Genomic DNA, 13,499 nt, shown 5'->3' on the forward strand with positions numbered 1-13,499 from the left:
GGAAATCCGCCTGCCTCTGCCTCCCAAGTGCTAGGATTAAAGGCGTGCGCCACCACCGCCCGGCGATGATGAATTCTTAACAAGCAGCTAACATGGTAATAATTAAAGTTAATATATTAATAACTTAGGGAAACTAAATTTCCATAAATATCTACTACCTATTATGTGCTTGATACAGGTAAGCAGAAGGAACCAAATGGCTTTCTTTCCATAGTGGTTGAAGAATATGATTTCTTTTGTAACTTAAAGTAGCCTATTCTTCCTTCTCTAAACTTGCCTAGGCATAATACAGTGAAGGTGTATCATGAGTAAGGTAAAAATTATCAGTCCGAATAATCTCTTTATGCCACAGAGAAATGAACCATTTTACTGTCTGTAAAGTCTCAGATTCCAAGTTTTGCTTAGTAGTAGTTTACAGGTAGAATCTTCATTATGTTTGATATCACTGAATCATCAAAGATAGTCTACATATATAGGGTTGAACATGAAGTGCATGTTTTCTTTGTGGATAACAAAATACCACTAATTTATTTAAACTGCTCCTTTTATCCATGTAGCCAAACTGAAACTGTGTTATGCCTGTTTATCTTATGATCATTCAGTTAAGTTGTTGGCTGACAATAGTGTATCATTTGAATTTTGTGTGCAGCTCAGGCTATTCTTGAACTTGAGATTCTCCACCTCAGCTGCGTGGGCATTGCCAGCAGGTGCCTCCCCACCAGCTCAAATACTATAGCTTTTTAAAGTAACCTACAGAAAGTTGACCTTGGTGGTTTGTTCTTACAATTCTAGTACTTGGAAGGCTGTTGGGGTAGGAAGGAGCATTGCCATGAGCTTGCGGCCAGCCTGGACTACTTAAAAGAATTTCCAATCTTCCTGGGCAGTGAGACTGCCTCAGAACAACAAAAAGCAGTTTACATATTTGGAAGAAAACAGTTTGGTGTTGCAATGTATTGTCATACAACTGTGCTATGTAATTGGTTCTTTTTGTTTTTTTTTCCAGACAAGGTTTCTCTGTTTAGCCCTGGTTATCCTAGAACTTGCTCTGTAGACCAGGCTGACCTTAAGCTTAGATATCCAAACTCAAAGATCCGCCTGCCTCTACCTCCTGATTGCTGTGTAATTCTTTAGAGGATTAGTATTAGCATCTAAGTATCTCTCTTTGAAAATTTATTTAAAGGATACTCATCTTTCATATTCAGTTAAAATGTTTCATCTAGCACTCTTACAAAAAAATGTTGAGAAGAATTTATCATTTCTGATTTGTTTTCATTTGATAGTTAATTTTATTCCTTATTATCAGCCATGTAAAAAATGAACTTTAACAGGAAACCAGGTTGGTTTGTTTGTTTTTTTTATTTCAGACTTATGTAGATGCTCATTGTTTTACTTGTTTTGTGTACTATAACAAGTTACTATTATGTGAATGGTCTAAAATAACAGCAATGAGCAGGAATCTTAGCCCAAAATAATATAGGGTCTTTACATGGAAAAATATTCCAATTTTCTTCAAATTTGTGACTGATTTCTCTGTGTGGCAGATAGTTTTATGTTTGTTTTGTGGAGATTCTTTTTTTGCTTTTTTAAGATTTATTTTATGTATCTGAGTATACTGTAGCTGTCTTCAGACACACCAGAAGAGGGTATCAGATCCCACTACTGATGGTTGTGATCCCATGTGGTTGCTGGGAATCGAACTCAGGACCTCTGGAAAGGTAGTCAGTGCCATCTCTTCAGCCCCAAATTTTTGTTTTTCTCCAAAATTCAAACAATTCATTGTTGGTGGAATTTTTTTTCTGGGTTGATAAAATGATTGGAAACTTTATAGGATCCTTTGAAATAAAATACCTGAGTTTCTATACAGCAAAGTAATTTTGTTTCACTGAAGAATGGTAGCTTTGGTGGACTTTTTTAAAAAATTATATTTGTATCTGTTTCAGTAGAACTAGAATCAGGGGCTGGAGAGACTCTGTGGTTAAAGCACTTGCCATGCAAGAGTGGGCACCAAAGTTCAGATCACTAGAGCCTATCAAAATCATGATGGCATGGCATCCTACCAGGGATTCTAGCCTTCTGGATTTAAGAGGCAGAAAGGGAGAGGGAAGGATCCCTTGAGCGAGCTAGGTAGCTAGTCAAGCCACATCAGTGAGCCTGGGTTTTAATGAGAGAGACTACTTCAAAGAATGCCCTGGATGAGTAGTTGAGGATCACTCCGGACATTAACTTCAGACCTCCACATGCATGTGTTAACACGTGTATCACACATGTAAATATGTACTTACACTTATATGAAAAGTTCTCAGAAGCAAACCTAGTTACCACTATTTATACCGTATTACTCCTTGTTTGGCTCTCTTGATTAATGTGTCTCACCTGAATGGGTTGTTTAATATATAGAAAGCTCACTAAAAGCATAACTTTAGAAATGGCAAGCCAATGAAATGCAGTCCCTGGGAGGCTGTGTCAAAAGGATCACAAATTCAAGCCCAGACTGGGCTACAGAACAATATTCTGTCTTATAAAAACAAAATGAAAAATTAACAGCAAGTCTTTGTTAAGCTATTAATATTTAGAACATGATAATGTAGCTTCTTAGTTTCCTTGCTATACTAACACTTTACAATTCTTTCTTCACAGGCAAATCCTCCTCCAGTGCTGGTCAACACAGACAGCTTAGAGACACCAACTTATGTAAGTTCTATTTCACCAGCAGATTTAATTAACTCTGCCCCTTTTGTTGTTCAATTTGATGTAATCCCAAAGACCACAGCATTGTTTTCTATAATAAATTTTACTAGAGAATTTCTACCTCACCGTGATAGTATACACTCGTAATTCTGGCCATGGAAATGGGCAGAATGATTAGCCTGGGCTACATGATGAGTTTGAGCAAGCCTGGGCTACATGAAACCTAGCCTCAAAAAGTTTTTGTTCCTAGCAGTATATAATATATCCATAATTGGTAGTAAATGAAATCATACTATCTTGTTTTGGTTGGGTTGCTATTGTAGATGAAACAATAAATTGTTTTAATTTTGAGTTTATGGATAACTTTCACTAAATGCTTTTGCATACTTAATAATTTAGAAGATAGGTTTTATTTTTATTTCATGTGTATAGTGACTGGATACAGGTCTGTGCACCATGTGTGTATAATGCCTGAAGAGAGGATGTAAGATCCCACCTGAAACTGGAGTTACAGGTAGTTGCCACCTGCTATGAGGGTGCTGGGAATTGAACTCAGTCTTCAAGAAGAGCAGCTTCTTAGCTGCTGAGAGCCATCTCTCAAGCACAACTCATAATAATTTTGTGTAGTTACTTATATAATGTTTGTGCTTCCAAAGTTTATCCTTGTTATAATAAGCATCAATTTTGTGCTTTTGTTATTTTTGTTCTGGGCCTCCATTTCTCAGCCCACCCCCAGTGCTGGAAATTAAACCCAGGCCCTTGAGCATGTTAACCTAACACTCTAGTGAGCATGTGCCACCCTACTAGTTTATTCTTTTAACTGCTAAATAATATTCTATTAAACACAGACATACTACAGTGTGTAGCTGCTCATCAGAAGAAGCATTTGGTTTGTGTTCATTTTGGCTGTTAAAGATAAAACTGTTGTGATTATTTCATTCTAAGAGTGGAGTTGCTTGGCCATATGATAAATATATTTACATTTCAAGGAACTGACAAATTAGTTTTTAATGAAACTATACTATTTTCTACTTCCCACTAGTTCTTCACACCACCACTAATCTTATTCCTTATCAAGTTTGTTGTTACAGTATTCTTAATTATAGATATCATACCTTACAGAGGCTTTGGTTTACCTTCCCTTAATAGCTGATGAGAGTAAACATAGAAGAGATTTTTATGTAGATCCTTTGCCCACTTTTAGTTAAGTTGTTAATACCTTTTGAAGTGCTCTGTAGACAAGTCCTCTATGAGTATAGGGCTTACAAATTTTTCCCATTGTTTTGATTATATTTTAATTTCTTTTTTTATTTATTTACATCTCAAATTTAATCTTCTTTTCCAGTTTCCTCTCCCCAAACCTACTGTCCCATTCCTCTCCCCCTGCTTATATGAGGGTGTTCCCCACCCACCCATTCACATATTCCTCTACACTGGGGCATAGAGCCTTCACAGGACCCAGAGCCTCCCCTCCCATTGATGCTAGACAAGGCCATCTTCTACTACATATGCAGCTGGAGCCATGGGTCTCTCCATGTGTACCCTTTGTTGGTGGTTTAGTCCCTGGGAACTCTGGGGTGTCTAGTTGGTTGATACTGTTATTCTTCCTGTGAGGTTACAAACTCCTTCAGTCCTTCCCCTAACTCCTCCATTGGGGTCCTGTGCTCAGTCCAATGGCTGCAAGCATCCGCATGTGTATTGGTCAGGCTCTGGCAGAGTCTCTCAGGAGATATCTGTCTGTATCAGGCTCCTGTCAGCAAGCACTTCTTGGCATCAGCAGTAGTGTCTGGGTTTAGTGTCTGCATATCGGATGGATCCCCAGGTGGAGTAGTCTCTCGGTGGCCTTTCCTTCAGTCTCTGCTCCACTCTTTGTCCCCGTATTTCCTCTAGACAGAAGCAACTCTGGGTTAAATTTTTGGAGATGAGTGGGTGGCCCCATCCCTCAACCGGGGGCCATGCCTAACCTAAAATATGGTATATTTTTAATATCTTTTTTAAAGACTTTATTTCTTTATTTTATATATATGATGAGTACATTGAAGCTGTCTTCAGACACACCAGAAAAGGACATTAGGTCCCATTACAGATGGTTGTAAGCCACCATGTGGTTGCTAAGAATTGAACTCAGGGCCTCTTGAAGAGCAGTAAATGTTCTTAACCGCTGAGCCATCTCTCTAGCCCTATTTTAATTTCTTAATAATCTCCTTTGAAACACCAAGGTCCAAATCACATTGCTCTTTTTGTTGTTGTTAGTTTTAGAAATTGGAAAATGCCTAATCCAGAATCACAAGGATTTGCATTTGTTTTCTACTATTTTTGAAGGATTAGTTCTTAAATTTAGGTGTTAATCTAGTTTAGTTTCATTTTTGTAGGGTGTGGATAGGGAAAAGAACCTTCCTTCTCTCCATTTGAATATCATTTGCTGAATACTGTTCTTGCTTATTGAATGGTTTTACCTCTCATTTAAAAAAACCAATCAATTATAAAAATGTTTATTTCTTTGACTTCTTTTAATGATATTTTATAATTTTTAGTATATAAGCTGTATATGTCCTTTTGGTGGTGAATAAAAATATCTTAGATAGTGATATTTTATCCTGTAGCTTTGCTGAACTCATTATTAGTTCCAATATTGTGTAGATTTTTTTTGGATTTTCTACAATCCAGATATCTGCAGATATGGATATTTGTTATTTCTTGACTTACCTCCCTAATTTGAGCTTACATTACTATATGTAGTAAAAGTACTAAAACCACACATCCTTATTTATGCTTTCTTGTAGGTAAACTTTTAGTTTTCCAATATAGTGTATTAAATTCAATTTTAAGTACAGACTGACACAACTTCACTGGCACTGAACTTCATTATTTCTCCATCCATTTTCTGTCCTTTAAAAGGAAAAATTATGTTGGTGAGATGACTTGTGGGTAAAGGTCCATGTGTCCAAGCATAAAGGCCTGAGTTTGATTCCCCAGTACTGCATGGTAGGAGAGAACCAGCTCCCCACAAGTTGTCCTCTGACCTCCATAATATATACACACACAAACAATAAATGTACATTTTAAAAGATAAAATAGTAAAAATACTAATGTAAGGCAAAAGTAAGGACAAAAAAAAAAAACAACATAGATTTCTACAGGTTCCATTAAAGAGGTAAAAAGGTGAATTTGTTGAAATTGCCCTCATCTTTTCAGTCATAATTTTCTCTCCGAACAAATCCTAAATGCTAAATGTTAGAAAAAAATTCATACAATTGAGATTTAATAAATTTACTTACATGATAGTCTTCAGTTTTTCTATATATCGTATAGTTGATAGTTACAAATATTTAAAATGAACTTTTGGTTTAAAAAAATAAAAAGCAAGGCCAGGCAGTGGTGGCACACACCTTTAATCCCAGCACTTGGGAGGCAGAGTCAGGCAGATTTCTGAGTTTGAGGCCAGCCTGGTCTACAGAGTGAGTTCCAGGACAGCCAAGGCTACACAGAGAAACCCTGTCCAGGGGTGGGGGTGGGGACAACCAATAAACAAATATTTTATGCTTTTTGTTTAACTTCTAGGTATAGGCATATGGGGCTGCTTTGCAGCAGCTATGATTTGCTTCATGGTCTAGGTGATTTGCTAGCTATAGAAAGTTTCTGTGATTGTGTGACGTGGGATTCTGGGAACTTTTCGGAGGTTTGTGTATAAATGCTAGGGCCCTGAGATGCAGGGTCTACTTGGATTGAGTTTGTTAGTCCTCATGCTCAAGGAAGAAACGTAAGGAAAGAAATTAAATTCAAGGAACTCCCTCCCTCCATCTCTTTCTCCCTCCTATCCTTTTCTCTCTCCTATCAAGTGATAGGAAGTAAAACCAGGGATAAAGGACAAGAAAAAGAAGAACCCACAAAGTAGCAAAGACCAGCTACAAACTTAGAGTCACTATTTAGAGAAAATTTCAAGCAAACTCTTTAGCGTTTTTACTTAGTTACATTAATTTTTCATTAGGAAGAACTTTTGCTTTTCTTTACATTTTAATTTTAGATTTTTGGCTTGTAATGTAGGCTTTGAGGTTTAGTTACTCAGATTATGCAATATGAACCATGAATTATGAATGTTGATGCATAAAATCTTGAATGTCAATATATCACTCTATGGGAAAGATATTACTAAATTGAACTTGAGCTGTAGCATATTAATAAATTTAGCATCTTTGTTATCTTCCTTTGGCCAAGTCATAGTTTTAACATAATAAGCTTTGTCTTGTTTGATTGTATTAGTGCTTTTCTAATTAGCGAATTTAAGTCTTTGTCAGTGAAGAATTGAGTATATGTGCTAAGTTTCTTTATGGCCTTATATGTACCAGTATCAAAAAGTATATAATTTTTTAATTTATCAATAATAAATATTATTCTAGGATGTAAACAGTAACTACTTGAAAGTATGAATCCATACATTATAATATAAAAGTTTGAAATGCTTAGCAGCAATCATCTAAGGAGGAAACATACAGAGTTTACAGAAGACGACAGCATCTGAGTTCAGTGCCACCTAAAATACACCATTCACTGTGGTTAGTTAAGGGAAAACAGCAAAGTCATAGCAACAAATGGACCTACCACAATAACACTAAGTTTTATTCAATTTAAGTTTGAATATAAACATGTGATCAGTTGTTGCCTGCGCAGTCGTCTCGCCAGCAAGAAGACACGCGGACACTAGGATCCTTCTGCAGCAAGCATTTATTGCATCATGAAGAGGGAAAAAAGGGTCGAGCCAATAATCGGCACTGCTTATATACACCACAGCGCGGCGTGTCCGCCCATGATTGGCTGTTTGCTCATCACCCCACGTGACGCCCCGGGATGGGCCATGACTTGGCGTCTTTTCACTCTACGCACATGCGCAAACAGTTCTCTACGCACATGCGCAAACAGTTGTTTACCAGAAGTCGACAGCGGAAGTAGGCGCCATCTTGTCATGGCGAATGCCTCTCCAGCTCTACCGCTCTCCACAATCAGTAGCTGTTGAACATCCTAACTATAGATGAATCTTTTATTTCTAAATTCAGCCCTTCACAGTATGGGCAAGCAGTTTTCTCCATTTCTTCACTCTTCTCTCCCTCTTTTTCCTTCCCCCCCTTTCATCTGTGAGTGGTCTATGTTAAATATATAAATGAGTCTGGAGAATATGAATAGGTCCATGGAAATTCTACATGTCATTGTGGGAGGGGAATTGTAGGCTTTCTCCTCATGTCTCTTAAGTAGATAAGGATTTTAATTGCCCTCAAAAAAACAAGAGCAGCTTTCTGGACAGACCTGGAGTAAACTTACATATAATGAAGAGAACAAAAAGCTTAAGTTTTGGGCGGGGGTGGTGGTAGTGGTGGGGGTGGTAACTTGGGGGGGGTCTTTGTTGTTGTTTTGTTTTGTTATCTGTCATTGTATAATAAACCACACTAAAAGTTAGTATTTTTTTTAAGACTTATGTATTTATTTTATGTATCAGTACACTGTGACTCTCTTCAGACACACCAGAAGAGAACATCTGATCCCATTACAGATGGTTGTGAGCCACCATGTGGTTGCTGGGAATTGAACTCAAGACCTCTATAAGAGCAATCAGTGCTCTTAAGCTCTGACCTATCTCTCCCACTCCACTGGTATCATTTTTTTAAAAACAGTAATTCATTATTTCTCATAAATCTCACAGGCTAATAACGGGTTAATATTAGATGACAAGAGTTTGAGTGGATTACTGGTAAAAAGTAGAAAGTCTAAATTTGTCTCATGAGCTTGAATGGCAAGTGGTGCTGGCTACTTGGTTAAGAATGAGGCTAAGACCTACGTTAGTACCTTGGTTTTCCTTCATTTGGGTCTGGTCATCAGCACTTTCGAGTTTCCTCAAATTGTATCTGATAAGCTGTAAGGAATGCTAAGTTGTAAGGCAAAGCCAAGAACTACAAGTACATAAGACTCAAGACTTACCTGGATACTAGCAGAAGGGAAATAGACTCATCACTCCTTGCTGTTAGATTTAGTGATGCTGCAAGAGTAAGGAAAATAGGAGTCATTTTCAGAAATAAAACTCACGTTCTCTTTTGACCTACATTGAGTATATTGCCTAGCCCTCTATTACTAGAAATTGTAATCCAATGGTTTAAACTTAGATTGATCTGATTTCAAGGACACTCAGTATGGGAATGCCTCTAAAGAGATTAGAGAATAAACTGAACCTGTTTGATGTGTCTTAGATGGGAGCAAGTGGTAGATGGGGGTTATAATTCATACAGAACCTTGGTTGTAAAGCCACAAATTTTAGTTTTAAACAAGGATTTAAAATTTTGAAAATTTTTAAAATTTGAAAATTTTGAAAGAAGTGTGTTAACAGCCTAGAGTTTTAAAAGATTAGTCTGATTAAAATGTAAAATATTTGAGGCAATGGATAACATTAATCTGGGTTTGGTTGGTTAGATGGTATTCATTTGCATTGTTCCAGAAGACATTTACACAAGGACTGAATCAAAGTAGTAACAATGAGAATGAAGAAGTGATAGTTTTTCAAAAGTTAAAATATTTAACTTAGGAAGAGCTAACAGCTGATTGGCTATGTGGATCAAAACAAGAAAGATGGGGCTGTAAGGCATTGGTTAGCAGTCAAGAGCTGCCTACTCTTACGTAAGATCTAGGTTCAGTTCTTAGTACCCAGCTGGCAGCATACAATCACTGAGATCCAATGCACTCTCTCTTCCAGCCTCCTTGGACAGTTGGATGCGTGTAGTGAATAGACATATATGCAGCAAGACAGCTATACAAAGAAATCATTAAAAATCAACATTCAAAAATAGTAAAAACTAAATGCACTCTTCTTATATTTGAAAGTCGTGGTAGTAATACTTTAGCATAGTCACATTTACACTCTTCCATTCTTTATAAGTCTTGTCTAAAGTCATTAAAATAGAGTGGTGCTTTTTAATCACCATCATGGTTAACAGGTTTTCATTAATAAATCATTTAGAATCATCTTGACATTTCAGAATTCTCATTCTGGATTTCTAAGCTACTTTTTTTTCCTCTGTAGGTTAATGGCACTGATGCAGATTATGAATATGAGGAGATCTCACTTGAAAGGGTAAAAACTACTATCTTAATCTATTGTCTGAGCTTTTAAATATTTGTTCAATCATAGAATCCAAAGGCGAAATGTCTTTCAAAACCAGAAAAATGAAATTTTCTTTTTTAAGTTCACGGGTCATAAAATTAGCCATAGTATTTTTAGAATTTTTTTCTTCAATATCTTTTAAATTTTTGTAGATTTATAGAAAAAGCATAAGGGTAATACAGAGAATTCTAGTTACTTTGGACTCAGCCTTTTCTATTATTAACATTTATTAGCCTTTGTTGCAGTGTATTTGTTTAAACTAATGGACCAGTGTATAACTGAAGTCTATATTTCTTATTCCTTAGTTTTTAAGGTGATTTCTTTGTTGTTGTTGTTGTTGTTTTTCCCTCCAGGGTACCATCCACGAAAACACTCCATATGGTTATTTCTTTAGGGTACTCTAAACTATTTGTTATATTAAACTAATTTTTCTGAGAAAGTAGCATGCTATCTGGGTGGTGGCAGACTTGCATTCCCAACACTTAGGAGGTGGTGGCAGGAGGATCAGAGTTCAGTGGTGAATGCAAGGCAGCCTGAGCTCCATAAGACTGTCTCAGATTCACATACAAACACATACACACACACACACACACACACACACACACTCACACACACACATGCACGTGCGCGCACACACACACACGCTTTCACTTTCCTCTATACTTGTGTGTGTGTGTGTGTGGTGTGTGTGTGTGTGTGTGTGTGTGTGTGTGTGTGTGTGTGTGTGTGTGTGTGTGTTTTATTTTAGAAGCACTGCCCTGGTCTTTCAAACACTTCCAGGGAATTAAATGTTCTACAAAAGCAACTTTGCTGAGTAGCAGAATATCTACATTTTAAAAACTAAAATCTTAGATAATTGTATTTTGTTGTGTTTGAAGCCAGAATGGATGCCCAGGAAAATAAGTAGGACTAAAAGGGTCTTTCCTACATACAGCCATCTTCACAGTCTACTTCACTTCAGACCACCCGCTCAGGTTAGGCAGGTTCCTCGGTGACGCTCAAGAAGCTCAGTGCCGATCTAGCTTATGTTTTCATGGCATTTTATGACATCTCTGTTTGACTCATTCCCTTTTAAGTGTCTTATGTTTAGTTTTTGGACTGTATATTTTTCACTGCTTGGAAAACTTGATTACTTAAATATCTTGGCAGCTTTCCACAATCTTTTAGTCATGTTGAAATCCTACTTACTAATTTAATATGAAAAAATTAATTATTGGGATTTAGGGACAAATAATGGGAAATTGGCTTTTTAAGTTACTAAATATGAGTAGTTATACACCCACTTATTTGAATTGTTGGGAAACTACATGCAGAAAATAAACATTCCTAAGTATCTTTTCTTAGGAATGTTTATTAGGTCAAAGTAATAGTTCTCTTTATAGAATTTTAATAGCAGTAAATTTTAATAGCACACCTTTTTTTGTGTGCAAATATTAGAAGTTCAGTTTCCCTGTTTGTAAAATAAGCATAAAAGTAAGGTGGCAGTTGTCAAAGTTCACTTGCCATCAGAAAATAAATTGTCAGATTGGGCTTTAGATCTAAAAAATATCATAAGGTAGTCCGGTATATGGCATAATGGCATCTGTTTCCCAGACTCAGGAGACCAAGCCCAGAATTACATCATGGTTGAGATACTCTGAGCTACAGTTTCTCTAACATACTAATTAATTAAGTAAGTAAATAAGTAAAAGATCACATGCTTTTTGTCTCTTGGGAGAGGTTTGCCCTATCAAACATGAATGAGGTAGGTTTTAAAAGAAATTTGTAAAAGTGTCACCTCTTCAGGTAGAGTATTATACGTACTTGTAAGGGAAAAACTTCAAACTAGACTTCTGAAGAACTCAGTACATTTTCTTCAGTATCACTTACTTGGCGGTAATAAATACCTGTGAAGACATCTTTCCTTATGAAGAGCATGTATATTTGATAAAGAATCTTTCTCTTACCTGTGCATTTCCTTTTTGTGATGTAGTTCCTATCTCAGTATAATTCCTAGAGCCTAAATGCTTAGATCTTACTTTCTGTAATTTTCCCCTCTATCCTTAGGGAAATTCGGGTCTTGGTTTCAGCATTGCAGGAGGTACAGACAACCCACACATTGGAGATGACTCAAGTATTTTCATCACCAAGATTATCACAGGAGGAGCAGCTGCCCAGGATGGAAGATTGCGGTATGTCTTAAACTTAATGTTGTGATGTTGACAAAAGACAAGGACTAACACAAAGAAGAAATGGTATAACAGCTAAATGAGGTAGATCCTCGGGCCACATTTAAATGACCAGCTCTCAGATAGTTTTGCTCTTTGTATTGTTTCTGTCTTTAAGGAATTCAGTTTTATCTTAGGTATTATAATACTGTGAATAATGCATTTTGATAGCTTAAATGTCTATAACCAATTTTATAGATGTCATGTCTTTGGCGTTTACAAATAAAGTCATAAAGCTATCTTATTTTCTGTTTAGGGGAACATAAACTTACGTAGGATTTATATAGTATTCTATTTTGGAAACTGCCTTTTACAAAGATGGTATTTCCTTGGACCATAAATTCCAGCATGTTTCCAGTTGCTTTGGTTGATCTAGGTTTATATTCATATGTAATTATAGAATGACGTGTCGGAACTAGGATTTTATAATCTGTGAGTTATTAAATCAACATACCAACATCTGATTTGAAGGTTCTTAGTACTTTATGTGGCTCTTTAGATTTTGAACTGAACTTCTCACTGGTATGGCAGATAGTATATTAGTGAAATTTGCCATAAAAATTAGGAATTGGACCATGCATTTATTTCCTAGTCTTATGTTACTGTCTTTTTGTTTGTGCAACCTATGTGAAAATTATTATGGTTCTTGTTTAACTGAAGAACACACTGAAAGTACTCGTCATTCCTTTGGGTGTGAGACATCTTTACGGAGTCTAATTAGACACTTGTTTTAATAAGTTTTAATATCTTAAGTGTGTTTTATTCTCCTTTTGCTAACTTGAAATGACCACCATTTTTTTCTAATGGAGTCCCATGCAGTCAGAGGCAGGACCAGAGCTAAGCTGAAAATGTTGAGAATAGGAACAAAAAAGTTTTTTTTTTTTAACTTACCATGTCAAATTATGTTATCTACATAAAAGAACTTGGAATTAAGTGATCTGATCTTTAAGTTCACATAACTTTCAAGAAGTAAATTTTTAGTTCTACACCTCAGGTTTGAAAAAATAAAATTTTCATCTTGGTCAAGTCAGTTAATTTCACTTTTGACACTATCTTCTGACCTCACTAGCTTAACTGACCTTAAGTGTTCTTGAGCTTCATTTTTCTTATTCTTAAACAGAGCTCTGTCACTTATTTATAGCCTTGAGAGTACTGTATTAAAATTCATTATGTCTCATCTTCTCCATGTCTAAAATAGGTTAAAAAAAAATACTTGGTACAAGTTGTTTAAAGGATTAAAATACTAAGGAAGTACCTAGCATGTGGTTAGTGTTAAATGTTTGCTATTTTTAATCACATATCTTTATCTGTACATAAGAAATATACTGGGCTGGCGAGATGGCCCAGCGGGTAAGAGCACTGACAGCTCTTCCGAAGGCCCTGAGTTCAGATCCCAGCAACCACATGGTGGCTCATAGCCACCTGTAATGAGGTCTTACGCCCTCTTCTGGTGTGTCTGAATA

The 13,499-nt window shown here is 36.4% G+C and overlaps 1 protein-coding gene across 15 annotated transcripts in view; it reads left to right on the plus strand.

The window, feature by feature from the left end:
* Dlg1 (discs large MAGUK scaffold protein 1) overlaps window positions 1-13,499 on the plus strand; it is a 204,817-nt gene that overhangs the window by 112,491 nt on the left and 78,827 nt on the right. For all 15 annotated transcript variants that reach the window (XM_031363610.1, XM_031363612.1, XM_031363617.1 and 12 more), the window contains 3 exons: window positions 2,638-2,691; window positions 9,749-9,799; window positions 11,876-12,000. In XM_031363610.1, the coding sequence (XP_031219470.1) occupies window positions 2,638-2,691; window positions 9,749-9,799; window positions 11,876-12,000 (230 nt within the window). The remainder of the gene's footprint in view (window positions 1-2,637; window positions 2,692-9,748; window positions 9,800-11,875; window positions 12,001-13,499) is intronic.

The sequence above is a fragment of the Mastomys coucha genome, unplaced genomic scaffold (assembly GCF_008632895.1).
Source record: "Mastomys coucha isolate ucsf_1 unplaced genomic scaffold, UCSF_Mcou_1 pScaffold12, whole genome shotgun sequence".
Lineage (NCBI taxonomy): Eukaryota > Metazoa > Chordata > Mammalia > Rodentia > Muridae > Mastomys > Mastomys coucha.